Below are 12,021 nucleotides of genomic sequence, written 5' to 3'. Positions count from 1 at the left end.
GCAGGACTACATTTCCCAGCAGCCCTCGCGCCTCTCCCGCCCCAGCCGTCATGCGCCTGCGCACTGGGCGCCGCTGTGTGGCGGGCGGCGGGCGGCGATGGTGGGCTACGACCCCCAGGCCGAGTCGGTGCCGGCGGCCGCCGCGGCGCTGGCGGGCTCCGCCTCGGGGCTGGTCACGCGGGCGCTCATCAGCCCCCTGGACGTCATCAAGATCCGCTTCCAGGTCCGTGCTCCCCTCCGGCCTGGTGTCGGCGCGGCGCCGCGTCCCGGCTCGATTCAGATGCGGGGCTTAATTCGAACTAGGTCTGGCTTCGGATCGGCTCCTGTTTTGGATAGGGGGCTTAATTCGAATGTGATCTTGATTTCGATTGGCTCTTGATTCGGATTGGGGGCTTGATTTCAATGAGATCTGGATTTAGATCGGTTCTTGATTCGGATTGGGGGTTTGATTTGGATTAGACCTTGATTTGGATTGGCTCTTGATTCTGATCGGGGGTCTAATTCAAATTGGATCTAGATTCGGATTGGCTCTTGACTTGGATCAGGGGCTTAATTCGAATGAGATCTGGGTTTGGATTGGCTCTTGATTCAGATCGGGGGCTTAATTCGAATCAGATCTGTATTCAGATTGGCTCTTGATTTGGATCGGGCTTGATTTGAATTGCATCTTGATTTGGATTGGCTCTTGATTTGGATCGGGGGCTTGATTCAAATTAGATTTTGATTCAGATCGGCTATTGATTTGGATCGGTGCTTAATTTGAATTTAATCTTGATTCGGATTGGCTCTTGATTTGGATCAGAGCTTGATTCGAATTAGATCGTGATTTGGATTAACTCTTGATTCAGATTGGGGCTTGATTCAAGTCAGGGTGAGCCCCCGGCAGACAGGCCCACTGCCCTGCGAGCAGCCCTGGTGCAGTCCCCAAGTTAACCCTTTGCCTTGCAGCTAATTCAGTTCATTGCCCCTTAACCCTGGTGTGTAAGGGCTTGACCCTGCTCCTGCTTTGATGCAGCCCCAGATGCAGCCGCCGTCTGTTTTTAGACTTGGTGCTGCACTGTCGTTCGGTCCCAGTTGCAGCCCTGGGTGCAGGGTACAGGGGGAGCCCAGGTTTCCAGGATCATGTCACAGCGCGTGGCATGGGCCAGCATTTAACCACGAGGCTGAAATATATTCTCTGTGCTCTCCTCCAGCTTCAGATTGAGCAGCTCTCCTCCAGCCACCCGCTGGCTAAATACCACGGCATCGTGCAAGCCGCGCGCCGGATCTCCCGGGAGGAAGGGTGGGCAGCCTTCTGGAAGGGGCATGTCCCTGCTCAGCTCCTCTCCATCAGCTACGGGGCGGTTCAGGTAACACAGGTCTCGCCCAAAGCCACCGCGGCCTAGATTTCTTCTGATGTTTGTCATTCGTGTGCTGGGTTTATCAGCAGCCTCCTCTCGTTGTAGTGCCCGTCAGCTGCCCGCCTCCTTGTTTGGGCTTATCCATGCCTCTGTGTGCCGGGATGAAGACTGCTGGCTAGTGTAGAGTTAGGGCTGGAGACTGGGGGTACAGATGCCTGGATTTAACCATAGCTCAGACACTCTGGTGCTGTGTAGCTTTGGGCGTGTCATCTGTTTGTAGTTTTCTTCTTCATCCCTTTACTGGGGATTATCATACCGATGATGGTGATCGTGCTATTTTACATGGTGCTGTATACCTTTAACTCGTGTTTGCAGAGTAGTGTTGTCTGTGGCAAGGATTGATGTAAGGGGAAAATTTATTTAAGAGATGAATATTTTATAAGGGAGGAGAGACTCCCAACAGGATTTTCCTAGGGTGGGCTTTTTGTGCTCCATCCTCAGCTGTCTCCCCCATAGGGAGAATTGGAGAGTCTGAACGCCCATGACCTGCAGCAGTCGACTTGCTGCACTTTAGTTTCCTGGCTGTTGCTGGAACAAACCCTCCAGGAAGCTGCAGCGGAGATGGCTGGAGGCTTGGGGGAGTAGCAGGTTACAGCTGCCCGGTGAACTTTCTTCGTGGAGTGAGGGCGGAGCAGGAGGTTGTGGTTATCACAGGCAGAGATTTTCTCCGTGACTCCTGCTTGTATGTGTCTGTTTCTCTGAAGTTTGTGGCCTTCGAATGCCTGACGGAGCTGGTGCACACCGCCACGCCGTACAATGCCCGCGACTTCTCCGTGCACTTCGTGTGTGGTGGCCTGTCCGCCTGCACTGCCACCATGGCGGTCCAGCCGCTGGACACACTACGCACCCGCTTCGCTGCTCAGGGCGAGCCTAAGGTATGAGTCAGGGGAGGAAAGCTTCAGCTGCTTCATTTTTGGTGGCGGTCATCTCCATTCTGGTTAGCGGGGGAGGTGTGAAAGGCACACAGCCAGCTGGCAGTGTGAGGGCCAGGGCCCTTAAGTGACAAGGTTATTGTTGTTGCTAAGTTATTCTTTGGGTTTCCTGACGTGTCCTTCTTCACTGTGCTTTGACCTAGCCCTTTTCATTTGACTCCGAACAGGTGATCAAATGAGAAGGAGACTTCTCTGTCACAGTTGCTGGGTTGATTTTTTTTATTTTGGCAGTCAGCCACATGAGGGATTTATATCTCAGCCCTTTCCTGAGTGTCTGTGTCTCCAGCCTGCAGTATACAGAGAGTCACATTTAGGTTCATGCAGTAATGAAGTTTGAAAACAGTCCCTGCTAATCCTATTTTATATCCCAACTGATACAAGAATCAGTTACCTTTGCAACCAGGCTTGGTCCTCCCTGTTGTCTTCCAGAGGATGTCTGAATTTGAATTGGGGCCATTTTTTTACTGGACTTCTGCTTGGCCTGCTACGGCATCCCAGTGTATTTCCACGAACGCAGCATTAGGATTTCACTGCAGGAAAAAGCAGAGCTCGGTCGAGGGGAACATAAGTGCTGCTGAGCTAAAACAGTCGGGGAAATTACTATATATCGGAGACGGAGCCAGACTTTTCAGTATAAGTTTTAACTCATGGAAAGCTGATGTTTTCCAGCCCCCAGCCTAAGGGAACTGAGCAGGAGAAGTTGTCAGCTTATTGAGTAGAAAGCTGTAATTGGCACATTCGGCTATGAAGGACACCCTGAATTGAGCTCTCTTGTGTACTTGTGCAGAGCTTGTCCCACTGTTTCCTTGCCCTAACACAGATGTTTTGCCCTGCTTCCCTTCCCTGTCCTCTGGAGCTTGGGTGCATAAGGATTCCCAGGTCTTTTCTTTGCTTTTCCTCACCAGTAGCACAGTTTTGGGCAGTTTCAGGATGCAGCGTCCCACTGGAGCTTTTAGAGTAGAGTCAGTCTCCTGTGGAAAAGACCCATATTTATAGATTTTATAGACATTAGGGGATGAAAAGGGACCTTGTGAGATCATAGAGTCCAGCCTTCCCGCCATAGGCAGGAAGTCAGCTGGGATCAAGTGATCCCAGCAAGGAAAATATCCAGATGTTTTCTGAAAGAGTCCAGAGTAGGTGCTTGCACCAGCTCTGGGGGGAGCCTGCTCCAGACCCTGGACACTTGCACCATAAAGAACCTTTTTCTCACCTCTAGGGTACATGTGCCATCTAGGGTTCATGTGCTTTATACTGTTCATGTGTGTTAATTGTTACATGGCTCATAGTGGTGAGTGCTACGTGAAATGTCCTTGTTAAACTGGTTGTGCCAAATATCTCTGCTGGGAAATGGGATTCCCTATTCTCTCTCTGAGGAGAAAACCTGTCTTCTATGCAGCCGACTACGAGCACCTCTCAGGAGAAGCTGTCTGCTCCTCGTTTAGGTTTACAGGAACCTTCGTCATGCTGTGCAGACCATGTACAAGACCGAGGGGCCGCTGACCTTTTACAGAGGATTGACGCCCACTGTCATAGCCGTGTTCCCATATGCTGGTCTCCAGTTCTCCTCCTACAATATCCTGCAGCAGATGTATGAATGGGTGATACCAGCTGAAGAAAAGAACGCAGGTGAGTGCTTGGGACGGTGACATCTGCAATTATGAAGGAAGAATCCAGGGGTTAGAGCATTAGCCTAGGACTGAAGAGTTGTTTTTTTCCTCAACCAGACTTCCCACGTGACCTAGAATAAAACACTTAATCTTTGTACCTCAGATCTTACCACAAAAATGGGGTTGATGTTTCCTACCTCACAAGAGGGCTGTAAAGTGTTCACGTCATGATGCTGTTGGCACAGCCGTACCACAGACATGTGGCAGATGAACTCTTGAATTAAGTCATATAGCCTGTGCTGTGAAAAGACCATGTCAATACAGCCGTTCCTTTGTCTCTCGCATTTTTGTTATTGCCATGGGCATGGGAGATTCAGCTTCCCCAGGGAAATGCTAGCTTCCCAACCTGTTCCCCATCTTTGGCTTGCACAAGAAGATTCATCCAATACAGTTTAAGACACCCCCCCCCCCCAAAGTTGTTTGGGCATTGATCTCCTGCCCCGTGACTGCTTTGGGATTTTTAAGCTCATTTCATCCTGATAAAAGCTAATGCCTTGACAGCCCTGGAGACTGATTCTCCCTCTGCCAGAGCCTGTGCAGTATAGGTATAAATCAGTACAAATTACAGCTGCTTTAGTGCATCACCAAGTAGAGAGAGAACCTTCTGTATGAGAGGACAGTTTGTCCCCTGTGCTCATTCATTCGTAGATGATCGAGGTGCAGTTTTGTGCTGAGGACCTATATCCCGCCACCAAACTTGTTTCCCAGTGGTTTCTGTACAACCAACAGATGCTGCCGGCACGGAGATATAGGACCCATCAACCCATTGCTTCTTTTGGATATTGCCACTTGACAGAACAACAGAACAAATCAGTCTTTGAACAAAGGGTGTATTTTTTCAAGAGTCACTCACTCAAACAGAAGCTGTAGGCTTGATGTAGGATTTGCTAGATTTGGATCTATGGGTTGCTTTGTGCAGGGGAACTAGATGATTTTATAGGATATTTCTGGTTTTAATTCACACGTAAATTATTTTAATTTCTTTTCTGTAACACATTTTACAAACAGAAGGCCAGGTACATTTGCATCTTATAGACCAACTCAATTAAGAGACATATGTAGCACAGGCTTTTGTGCGCTGAGCTCATTTCTGCTTGACTTCAGACTCGCATGGCTAGCCAAGTCTAGAAAAACATTTTACGACTGAGACATCCATTCTCATCCTGTATTTTCCTATGTTTCAGGTAACCTTAGAAATCTTGTGTGTGGCAGTTGCGCTGGAGTCATGAGCAAAACCCTCACTTACCCTTTTGACCTATTCAAAAAGCGACTACAGGTGGGAGGGTTTGAGCAGGCACGGGCAGCCTTTGGACAGGTGAGAGGTGTTTTGATCCACTGGTTTTCATGTATTTGGGTTTAGGCCAAGAAATGTACGTGGTCACTGGCATCTGTTGTTGAATGGGTCTCCATTGAGTCCCACTTTGGGCTCGCTACAGGAATGTTTGACTTGTTTGCAGTATGCCGTGAAATAGACTTTGAATAGGTTCCCATGTATGAGGAAGTCATTGTTCCAATTAAGCATTTTCTTTGATTAAGAGAAAAGATGATTTTTTTACTCCCCACAGCATTTTACTGAATTTCATGTGTCTTAAGAGTTTTTTAAAAAGGAAAAAATGATCCTGACTTAGAAATGACAAAATCAAGAAGGCTGATTTTTGTGTGTGTGTGCGTGTGTGTGTTAGTTAAAGAGGCGTTGCAGTTCTGAACTCAAGTCTTCTGTCTTGCTCTGATATGCTACCTGATTTATTGGTTGAATGCAGAATTTTTGCTAGTCCTGCTAAAAAACAAAAAAAGAAAAACCCTAGCAGTAACTGCCCTTTTACTAGTGGAATACATTGACATCCCAACTTGGACCATGTCATGTCTGTATAACAGCAATAGGCTGAGCACTTCAAAAGGACCTGATGTACTCATCCTCCATGGACCATAGTGAGATAGCCAAGCGATACGCTGCATCTCTTTTGTGTCTTTGACTAATTGGCTTGCACTCTTCTTTCTAAAAGTCTCCAGAGAGATGTTAGGCAAAGTGTGTGGAGGGACTTGATTTTATTTTATTCTTTTATTTGCTGGTGGGTATCTGTGTGTCAAGGTACGTTTTGCTATTGTGTATTTCAGTGTATGGACTACATACCCATTGGTCGGGATGTGTGCCTGCAGACTTTATACATCTGAATAAAATATCTTTCAAGTCTCTTAGCATCTTGAAATGAACCCTTATATTAAAAAAAAAAAAAGAGAGAGAAAGTAGTGAAGAAAGATGACTTTTCTGCACTAAATAAGGAATTTTCCATCCCTCCAACTTGCTTTCATCTTGGGCGTGAATCCGGCAACACCCAGTATTTAAAGCATTGGACAGATTTAAGGTTGCTGTGTCAGGAATCCTTGGGGCAAGAAATTTGCTGTCTTCTTCCATTGCGTTGCTACTGGGAATTTTTTTTCCAGTGAGAAACAGAACTCAAAGAAGCACTGATCCTACTGCTGATAGGTCCTGAGATGTTGGGCCTTGACACTGTGATATGAAAATCGGTTTTCTGCTAGTTCATTTAAGGTTCTTAGTATTTCAGTTAAACTGTTTTCACCTTCAGAAGCCTGAAGAATTGTACTCATGTTTCCAAAACAAGGCTGGCTTTAGAGAGGAAAGGAAAATGATACCATCACACTGATTCAGTCACTATTCAAGCTCAGTCATGTAAACAGCACGTGGTGATATAGTATAAAGGTTTTACCGGCATGTGGTTAAGATGACTTGCATAAGTTGCTGTGGGAGATGATGTATTCTGTAGCTGTGGTTTCTGCAACTACAGATCCTCTCTGACACTGCCCATCAGCGAATATCACTTGATCCAAAGTCTGTGTGTTTTCGATGCAGCCTTTGGCTTTCTCCTAGGTTCCCCCTCCCTTCCCTTGGTGTGTGGCATATGTTACAGGTGGGCCCAAAAGAACCCTGCTTGGGTGGGCCTAGCTTGTGCTACTGCTCACTTCATTCTTGCCTCTTCTCCCTAGGTGCGGACTTACAAGGGTTTCATGGACTGTGCTGCGCAGATTGTGCAAGAGGAGGGACCCAGTGGATTCTTTAAGGGTTTGTCCCCCAGCTTGCTGAAGGCTGCCTTTTCTACTGGCTTCACCTTCTTCTGGTATGAGCTCTTTTTGAACCTGTTCTGTGCCCTGAAGGACCGTGAGGCAGGGGGGCTGAAGGGGACATGACTTACCTTCCATGGTTGCTTGGTGGAAGAGCAAGACTAGTGGTGTCGCATGGAATGGGGGGAGGCAGGCCTCCCGCCAAAGCTTTGAACGCACATCTCATAGCTCTGGAGGAAAATGGTGCTTGGCTCCAACCAAAGGACTGCAGGTGACCACGGCCTGTCATGGACAATCAGTCTGGTTGCTTGAAGTTGTTACACTCGACACTTTTTGCGTGCCTCCCATGGCATTGGCACTCACCTTGGGAGAAAAAGAAATGGCATTACTACCTATGGCATTCTCTGAAGGGGGATTGGATGAAGTGGGTGAAATCCCACCAGTGATTACAGAGACCTGCCTTGCTTAGCTTGTGCTGCTTTAACCAATGTCAACAAGATCTTCAGCTTCCAGCTTGAGGGTCTATCACTTGACTTATATTCCCCCTCTCTGCTGTACAGCTAGCAAGGCTTGTGTGGAGATGTGCACTCTCTCTACGATCTGCAATCGTCCTCCGTCCCTTCTCTTTGCCACCCTCTCCTCCTATGCACTGACACTTGCTGGCTCCACATCTTCAGCCACCTCACACACCCTGTTTGTGCCTACCTAGACCAGCTCTTCTTGGAATTGGTTAGCTTTATTGTTTTTTCCAAGCCTCCCTTACTCTGCCTGCATGTTTTCCTAGGCATCATTAGGGTTTTCTTTTGCCATTGTAATGTTTTGATAGACAGACCAGCAGCTCTAACTCTTGCTGCTCTCGGGAGGGAATGTCCGCCCACATTCCCATTTTAGCTTCTCACGAGGCTGTGCTTTGGTATTGGACTGCAGCGATGAAACAGTCCTGCAGAGATTTTTCAGACCCAGAGTTTCACTTACTTTAATATGAAGGAAAGTCTTGTGGATGTTATTATATATAGACATGCATGTGTACATGCTCATATAGAGAGAGAGATACACGTGCACACATACATGCACATGTACAAATATGAATTATTGCTTGCTCTGTATTTTTAGCCAGTGTTTTTGTGGAGCCAACAAACACATTTTTGGCCCGCTTGCAAGCACAGCTTTAGCTTCAGTTACTTTGCAGTGCTGCTTAGATGAGGCAACTATTCTGGCAAGATGAGGCTCATTTGAGACTGAATGAACAGGCTTGTGAGTGTCAGATCAAGTAAAATCAGTGTGTGATGAACAGAAAAGGGCTGAAGTTGGTAGGAAGGAAGTGCACTTCTGAAGCTTCAGCTAGTTTTATGGGTAAAACTGATTTATGTAATAGCAAAATGACTGCATCTTTGCTTCATCCTGTTGTCTGCTCAGGCTAAGCAGGGTGGGGCAGACTAGCATTTGAATAGCAGATCTGTGGGGAGAGCCCACAGTGCTACAAAAAACCCGACTGAATCATTCAATGAGTGACTCAGAGGGTGTGGCCCCAAGGCCCCTGTGGGATCAGACAGCACTTTATTACTCTCCAGTAAGAGCCAGTACAGAAGCCATAAATACTTCTGGTTCTATGTGTTTTGGGTCACTTTTTGTCATACTGGGGGTGCTAGTCCCAGGGACTTGGCCAGATTGCAGCGTGAGCAAATCCATCCCGCTGATCCCCACTCCCTTGGCAATTCCAGTTGTACGTGAGTCTTACTCTTGTCCTGAGCTGTTGTTGTGGGGGTACTTTTCAACAACAGCTGTACCTGTCCTTGTCTCCCTCCACCCCCACAGTAGCTGGCATTACGTCGGGGACAAGTGATGCACTGCTCTCGTTCTTGTGCTACCCGGAAGTGGTACAATGTTTTGTATGTCAAGGGCACTTGCATCATCTGCCAACATGTTAGAGGAGTGCAAAGTAGCTAATCCCTGCAGCTGGCAGAAGCAGTATCTCCAGGGCCTTATGGAAAATCACAGAGGGAGCTGACTTACGAGCCCGCGGTGGGAAGTGGTGCACATGTAGAGATGGAAGTGACGGCACCACTTAGAGGGGGCCTTCCCTGAGCCTGGAAAAAGTCCTCGAATGGCATTTTCAACAGTGCCTACACCCCTCTGATGTTTTCCAGCCATGCCCAATGACCCTAGCCTTGGTATAAATTGCAATCTGTCCTTCTCTAGCATCTTTAGCCTGTAGCCTCTGGAACGTGTGACACCTGCTAATGATCCTGACCATACAGTATCCCTGGTGATGTAGAGAGAGGCATTATCCTCCCTTCCGGAGCATGGGAAATTGCAGCTGTCCCTTGACTGTCTATGGTTGGGAAACGGTGGGTGAAGTGAAGGGAGGAGACAGACCACAGCAGCGCATCTTCCCATTACCTCCATGTTACCAGGCCTGTTGGGAATATAAACACTCCATCCTCCCCTTTCAGAAAGCTTTTCTTTTCTTTCCCACCATCCTCCCATAAGCTCATGTAAAGCTCCTCTGTAGCCATGCAGATGCACAGTAGATCTGATTGGGAGTGACAGGAGTTGAAGAGTCAAGGGTCTTTTCTGCCGTTGGTCATCGGAGTCGTGGAATTGCAGAGCTCCTGCCCCCCCTTGGGGAAGGCTGTTCTTCGAGTGTGTGGCTGGGTCTGGAGACGGGCTTGGGAACTGTCAGAGAGGCAGAGGCTGGTTTGTTGTGTGAACACCACCACTGCTGCACACAGGGCATTGGAGCAGAAAATGGGAAGTTTGGAGCAGATCTTCCTCTTGAGAAATGCTCTCGGATTCTCTGTGCTGTGCATTAAATGACCCATCTTGAGTTGTCATAGTGCCTTGCCTGGAAGAAAAGGCAAAGAAGTTGGAGTCCTTTGAGGCACTTTGGTGCATTTTTGATCCTGTGTGTGTACTGATGCAGCTCTGGGCTGGGTATGGGGCTCTGAATGGTCCTGATCCTGGCCTCTGGTGGAGGAGGCAGGGGATGAGCAGCTTCAAACTTAGGGTGAAAAAGCCATGGCAGAGAGTCACTTCACTGCCTGCCTGCTTGCCCATGTTATCTGGCTTTAAAGCCTGTCTTCAAAGTGCCCATTGCTAGTCTTTATATACGAGTCATGAAAGCAGCACCTCCCATTAAGTAAAAGAGACGTTTGACTCCATATGAAAAATCAGCAGCATAGGTTTTACATTTTGGTGCTGACAGGCTTTGGCGGATCAGTATCCCTAAAGCTAGAATAAGAAGAATGGGAGATGAAGATCTCTGAGGTCACCCTCTGCCTCCCACCTGTCATTGCTAAACTGTTCTTAGTATGTACCCACGTTGAGGCCAGTTTCAGGTAGGGTCCTTGCCACCTCCCTGGTGAGTCTAACTGGTAGCAGCAATTGGGATTGTATTCCAATATAATCCTACAGGCGGGGATTGGCTTTGTCTGAAATTCAGCCCACCAGCTGCTCAGTGATTGCCTGGGTCTTTTCTAGTGCCTTTTGCCAACACATTCAAAAGCACTTTACTAGGTAGAGCATTACATGCTGAATGAATAGTGACTGCTAAACAGCTGCACCTAAACAGTCTTGAATGGTAGAGCTGTACGCATAGACATTCACTGGACACGGTGCCCAACTGATCTGATAAATCCAGTGGTTTCTCAGTGTCAGCATGTGATTCTTTTTTTTCACGTAGCATTGACTAGTTATTGAGACTACATGTACTGTAGCACATGCTTCTCAGGATGGTGGAAAGCACTGAATAGGTTGCTTTAGTGAAAGAAATACCTGCTCCAAAGTGGGTTCCTTTTACACTTTTGGTTTGAAGGCCTTTCCCTTCTGCAGCTTGTTTCTCCATTGTCTGAACAGACTTTTCCAGCTGCAGTAGTCCTTAGGTTTCTGACCTGAAGCAGGTTTTCTCAATGCACCTAAAGCACGTGCCATTTCTAAAACATTAAATATTTTTATTACATCCATGTCTGGCTCACGTGTCTTTCGTCTCTTCACAAATACTTGAATGCATGCAACAGGATGATGAATTGGACTGTACTGGACAAGCAAAGCTTTACTAAGGGCCCCCTGTTCACTGCAGTCGCAACATAATCGAGGCCCAAAGAATATGAGTGCAGAACCAGCCAATGTGGTGTTAGTGACTTTGTCATTAGAGGGCAGCATTGCCCTTCCCCAGGCAGAATGACATTCCAGCTATTCATCACTGCACAAACAGTGATTATCCAGGCTGATTTGTGCTGACCTGGCCAATCCATGGGGCGTGAGAGGGCCTGTTGGAGCAGCCACTGTCTGATGCAATTTGCAGATTCATGGTAGACAACTTGATCTGTACGTGTCCAGATCCCAATGTCTCAACTGGATTGGAAGCTGCTCATTCTGTGTTCATTCCAGCTCCTGGGTCAGCATCAAAACTGCTGCACTTGATCTAAAGACACGCTAAGGAGTCAGGCCCTGCATTCCTCACATATGAATCATGAATGATTGAGAGTATGAGGCATCATGTATGCATAAAACACACAGTTGGTCAGAGACCTCATTAAGATCACTTAGTGACCCTGTTAAGATGAGCTGGTATTATGCCTTTTTCCCTTCATATGTTTTCCCCCCATTCGTGTACTTCTGTCTTAAAACAAAATACCTGGTGTTTTCCTCTTGTAAGTAAACTCCTAGTGCCACTGCCTGAGCGTGTCTGAGGTGCTCTGCAACATGCTCAGGGATTTGTCTGGCCATCCAGGAGAGAGAACAGAAAAGCAAAGGGATTTCAGTTCCAAGTTTCAAGGGCAGTGACAAGCCATGAAGGGAGAACACAGCAGCAAACTTAAGATGCCCAGTTCTTTGCTTGCAAGCAAACCCTGGACCTTCAAGTGGAGCATTTGAGGCTGTGGCATTTTTTTAAAATTTTCTGTATTCCAAGCCAAATTTGCCAAATCCATGAGTCGGTCCAGA

At 47.5% G+C, this 12,021-nt stretch overlaps 1 protein-coding gene across 1 annotated transcript; it reads left to right on the top strand.

Annotated features, from left to right (window-relative positions):
* Positions 1 to 76: 76 nt before the first annotated feature.
* On the top strand, positions 77 to 11,039 carry SLC25A19 (solute carrier family 25 member 19). Its single transcript, XM_019542538.1, has 6 exons — positions 77 to 223; positions 1,194 to 1,349; positions 2,105 to 2,275; positions 3,775 to 3,958; positions 5,184 to 5,314; positions 7,003 to 11,039. The coding sequence occupies exons 1-6, from the start codon at positions 98 to 100 to the stop codon at positions 7,201 to 7,203; spliced, it is 969 nt and encodes a 322-aa protein (XP_019398083.1). The 5' UTR covers positions 77 to 97; the 3' UTR covers positions 7,204 to 11,039.
* Positions 11,040 to 12,021: the final 982 nt, after the last annotated feature.

Source organism: Crocodylus porosus, unplaced genomic scaffold (genome assembly GCF_001723895.1).
Source record: "Crocodylus porosus isolate Cpor-Errol unplaced genomic scaffold, CroPor_comp1, whole genome shotgun sequence".
Classification (NCBI taxonomy): Eukaryota; Metazoa; Chordata; order Crocodylia; family Crocodylidae; genus Crocodylus; species Crocodylus porosus.
The sequence above is the reverse complement of the archived record's forward strand: the minus strand, read 5'-3'. Positions and strand labels throughout refer to the sequence as shown.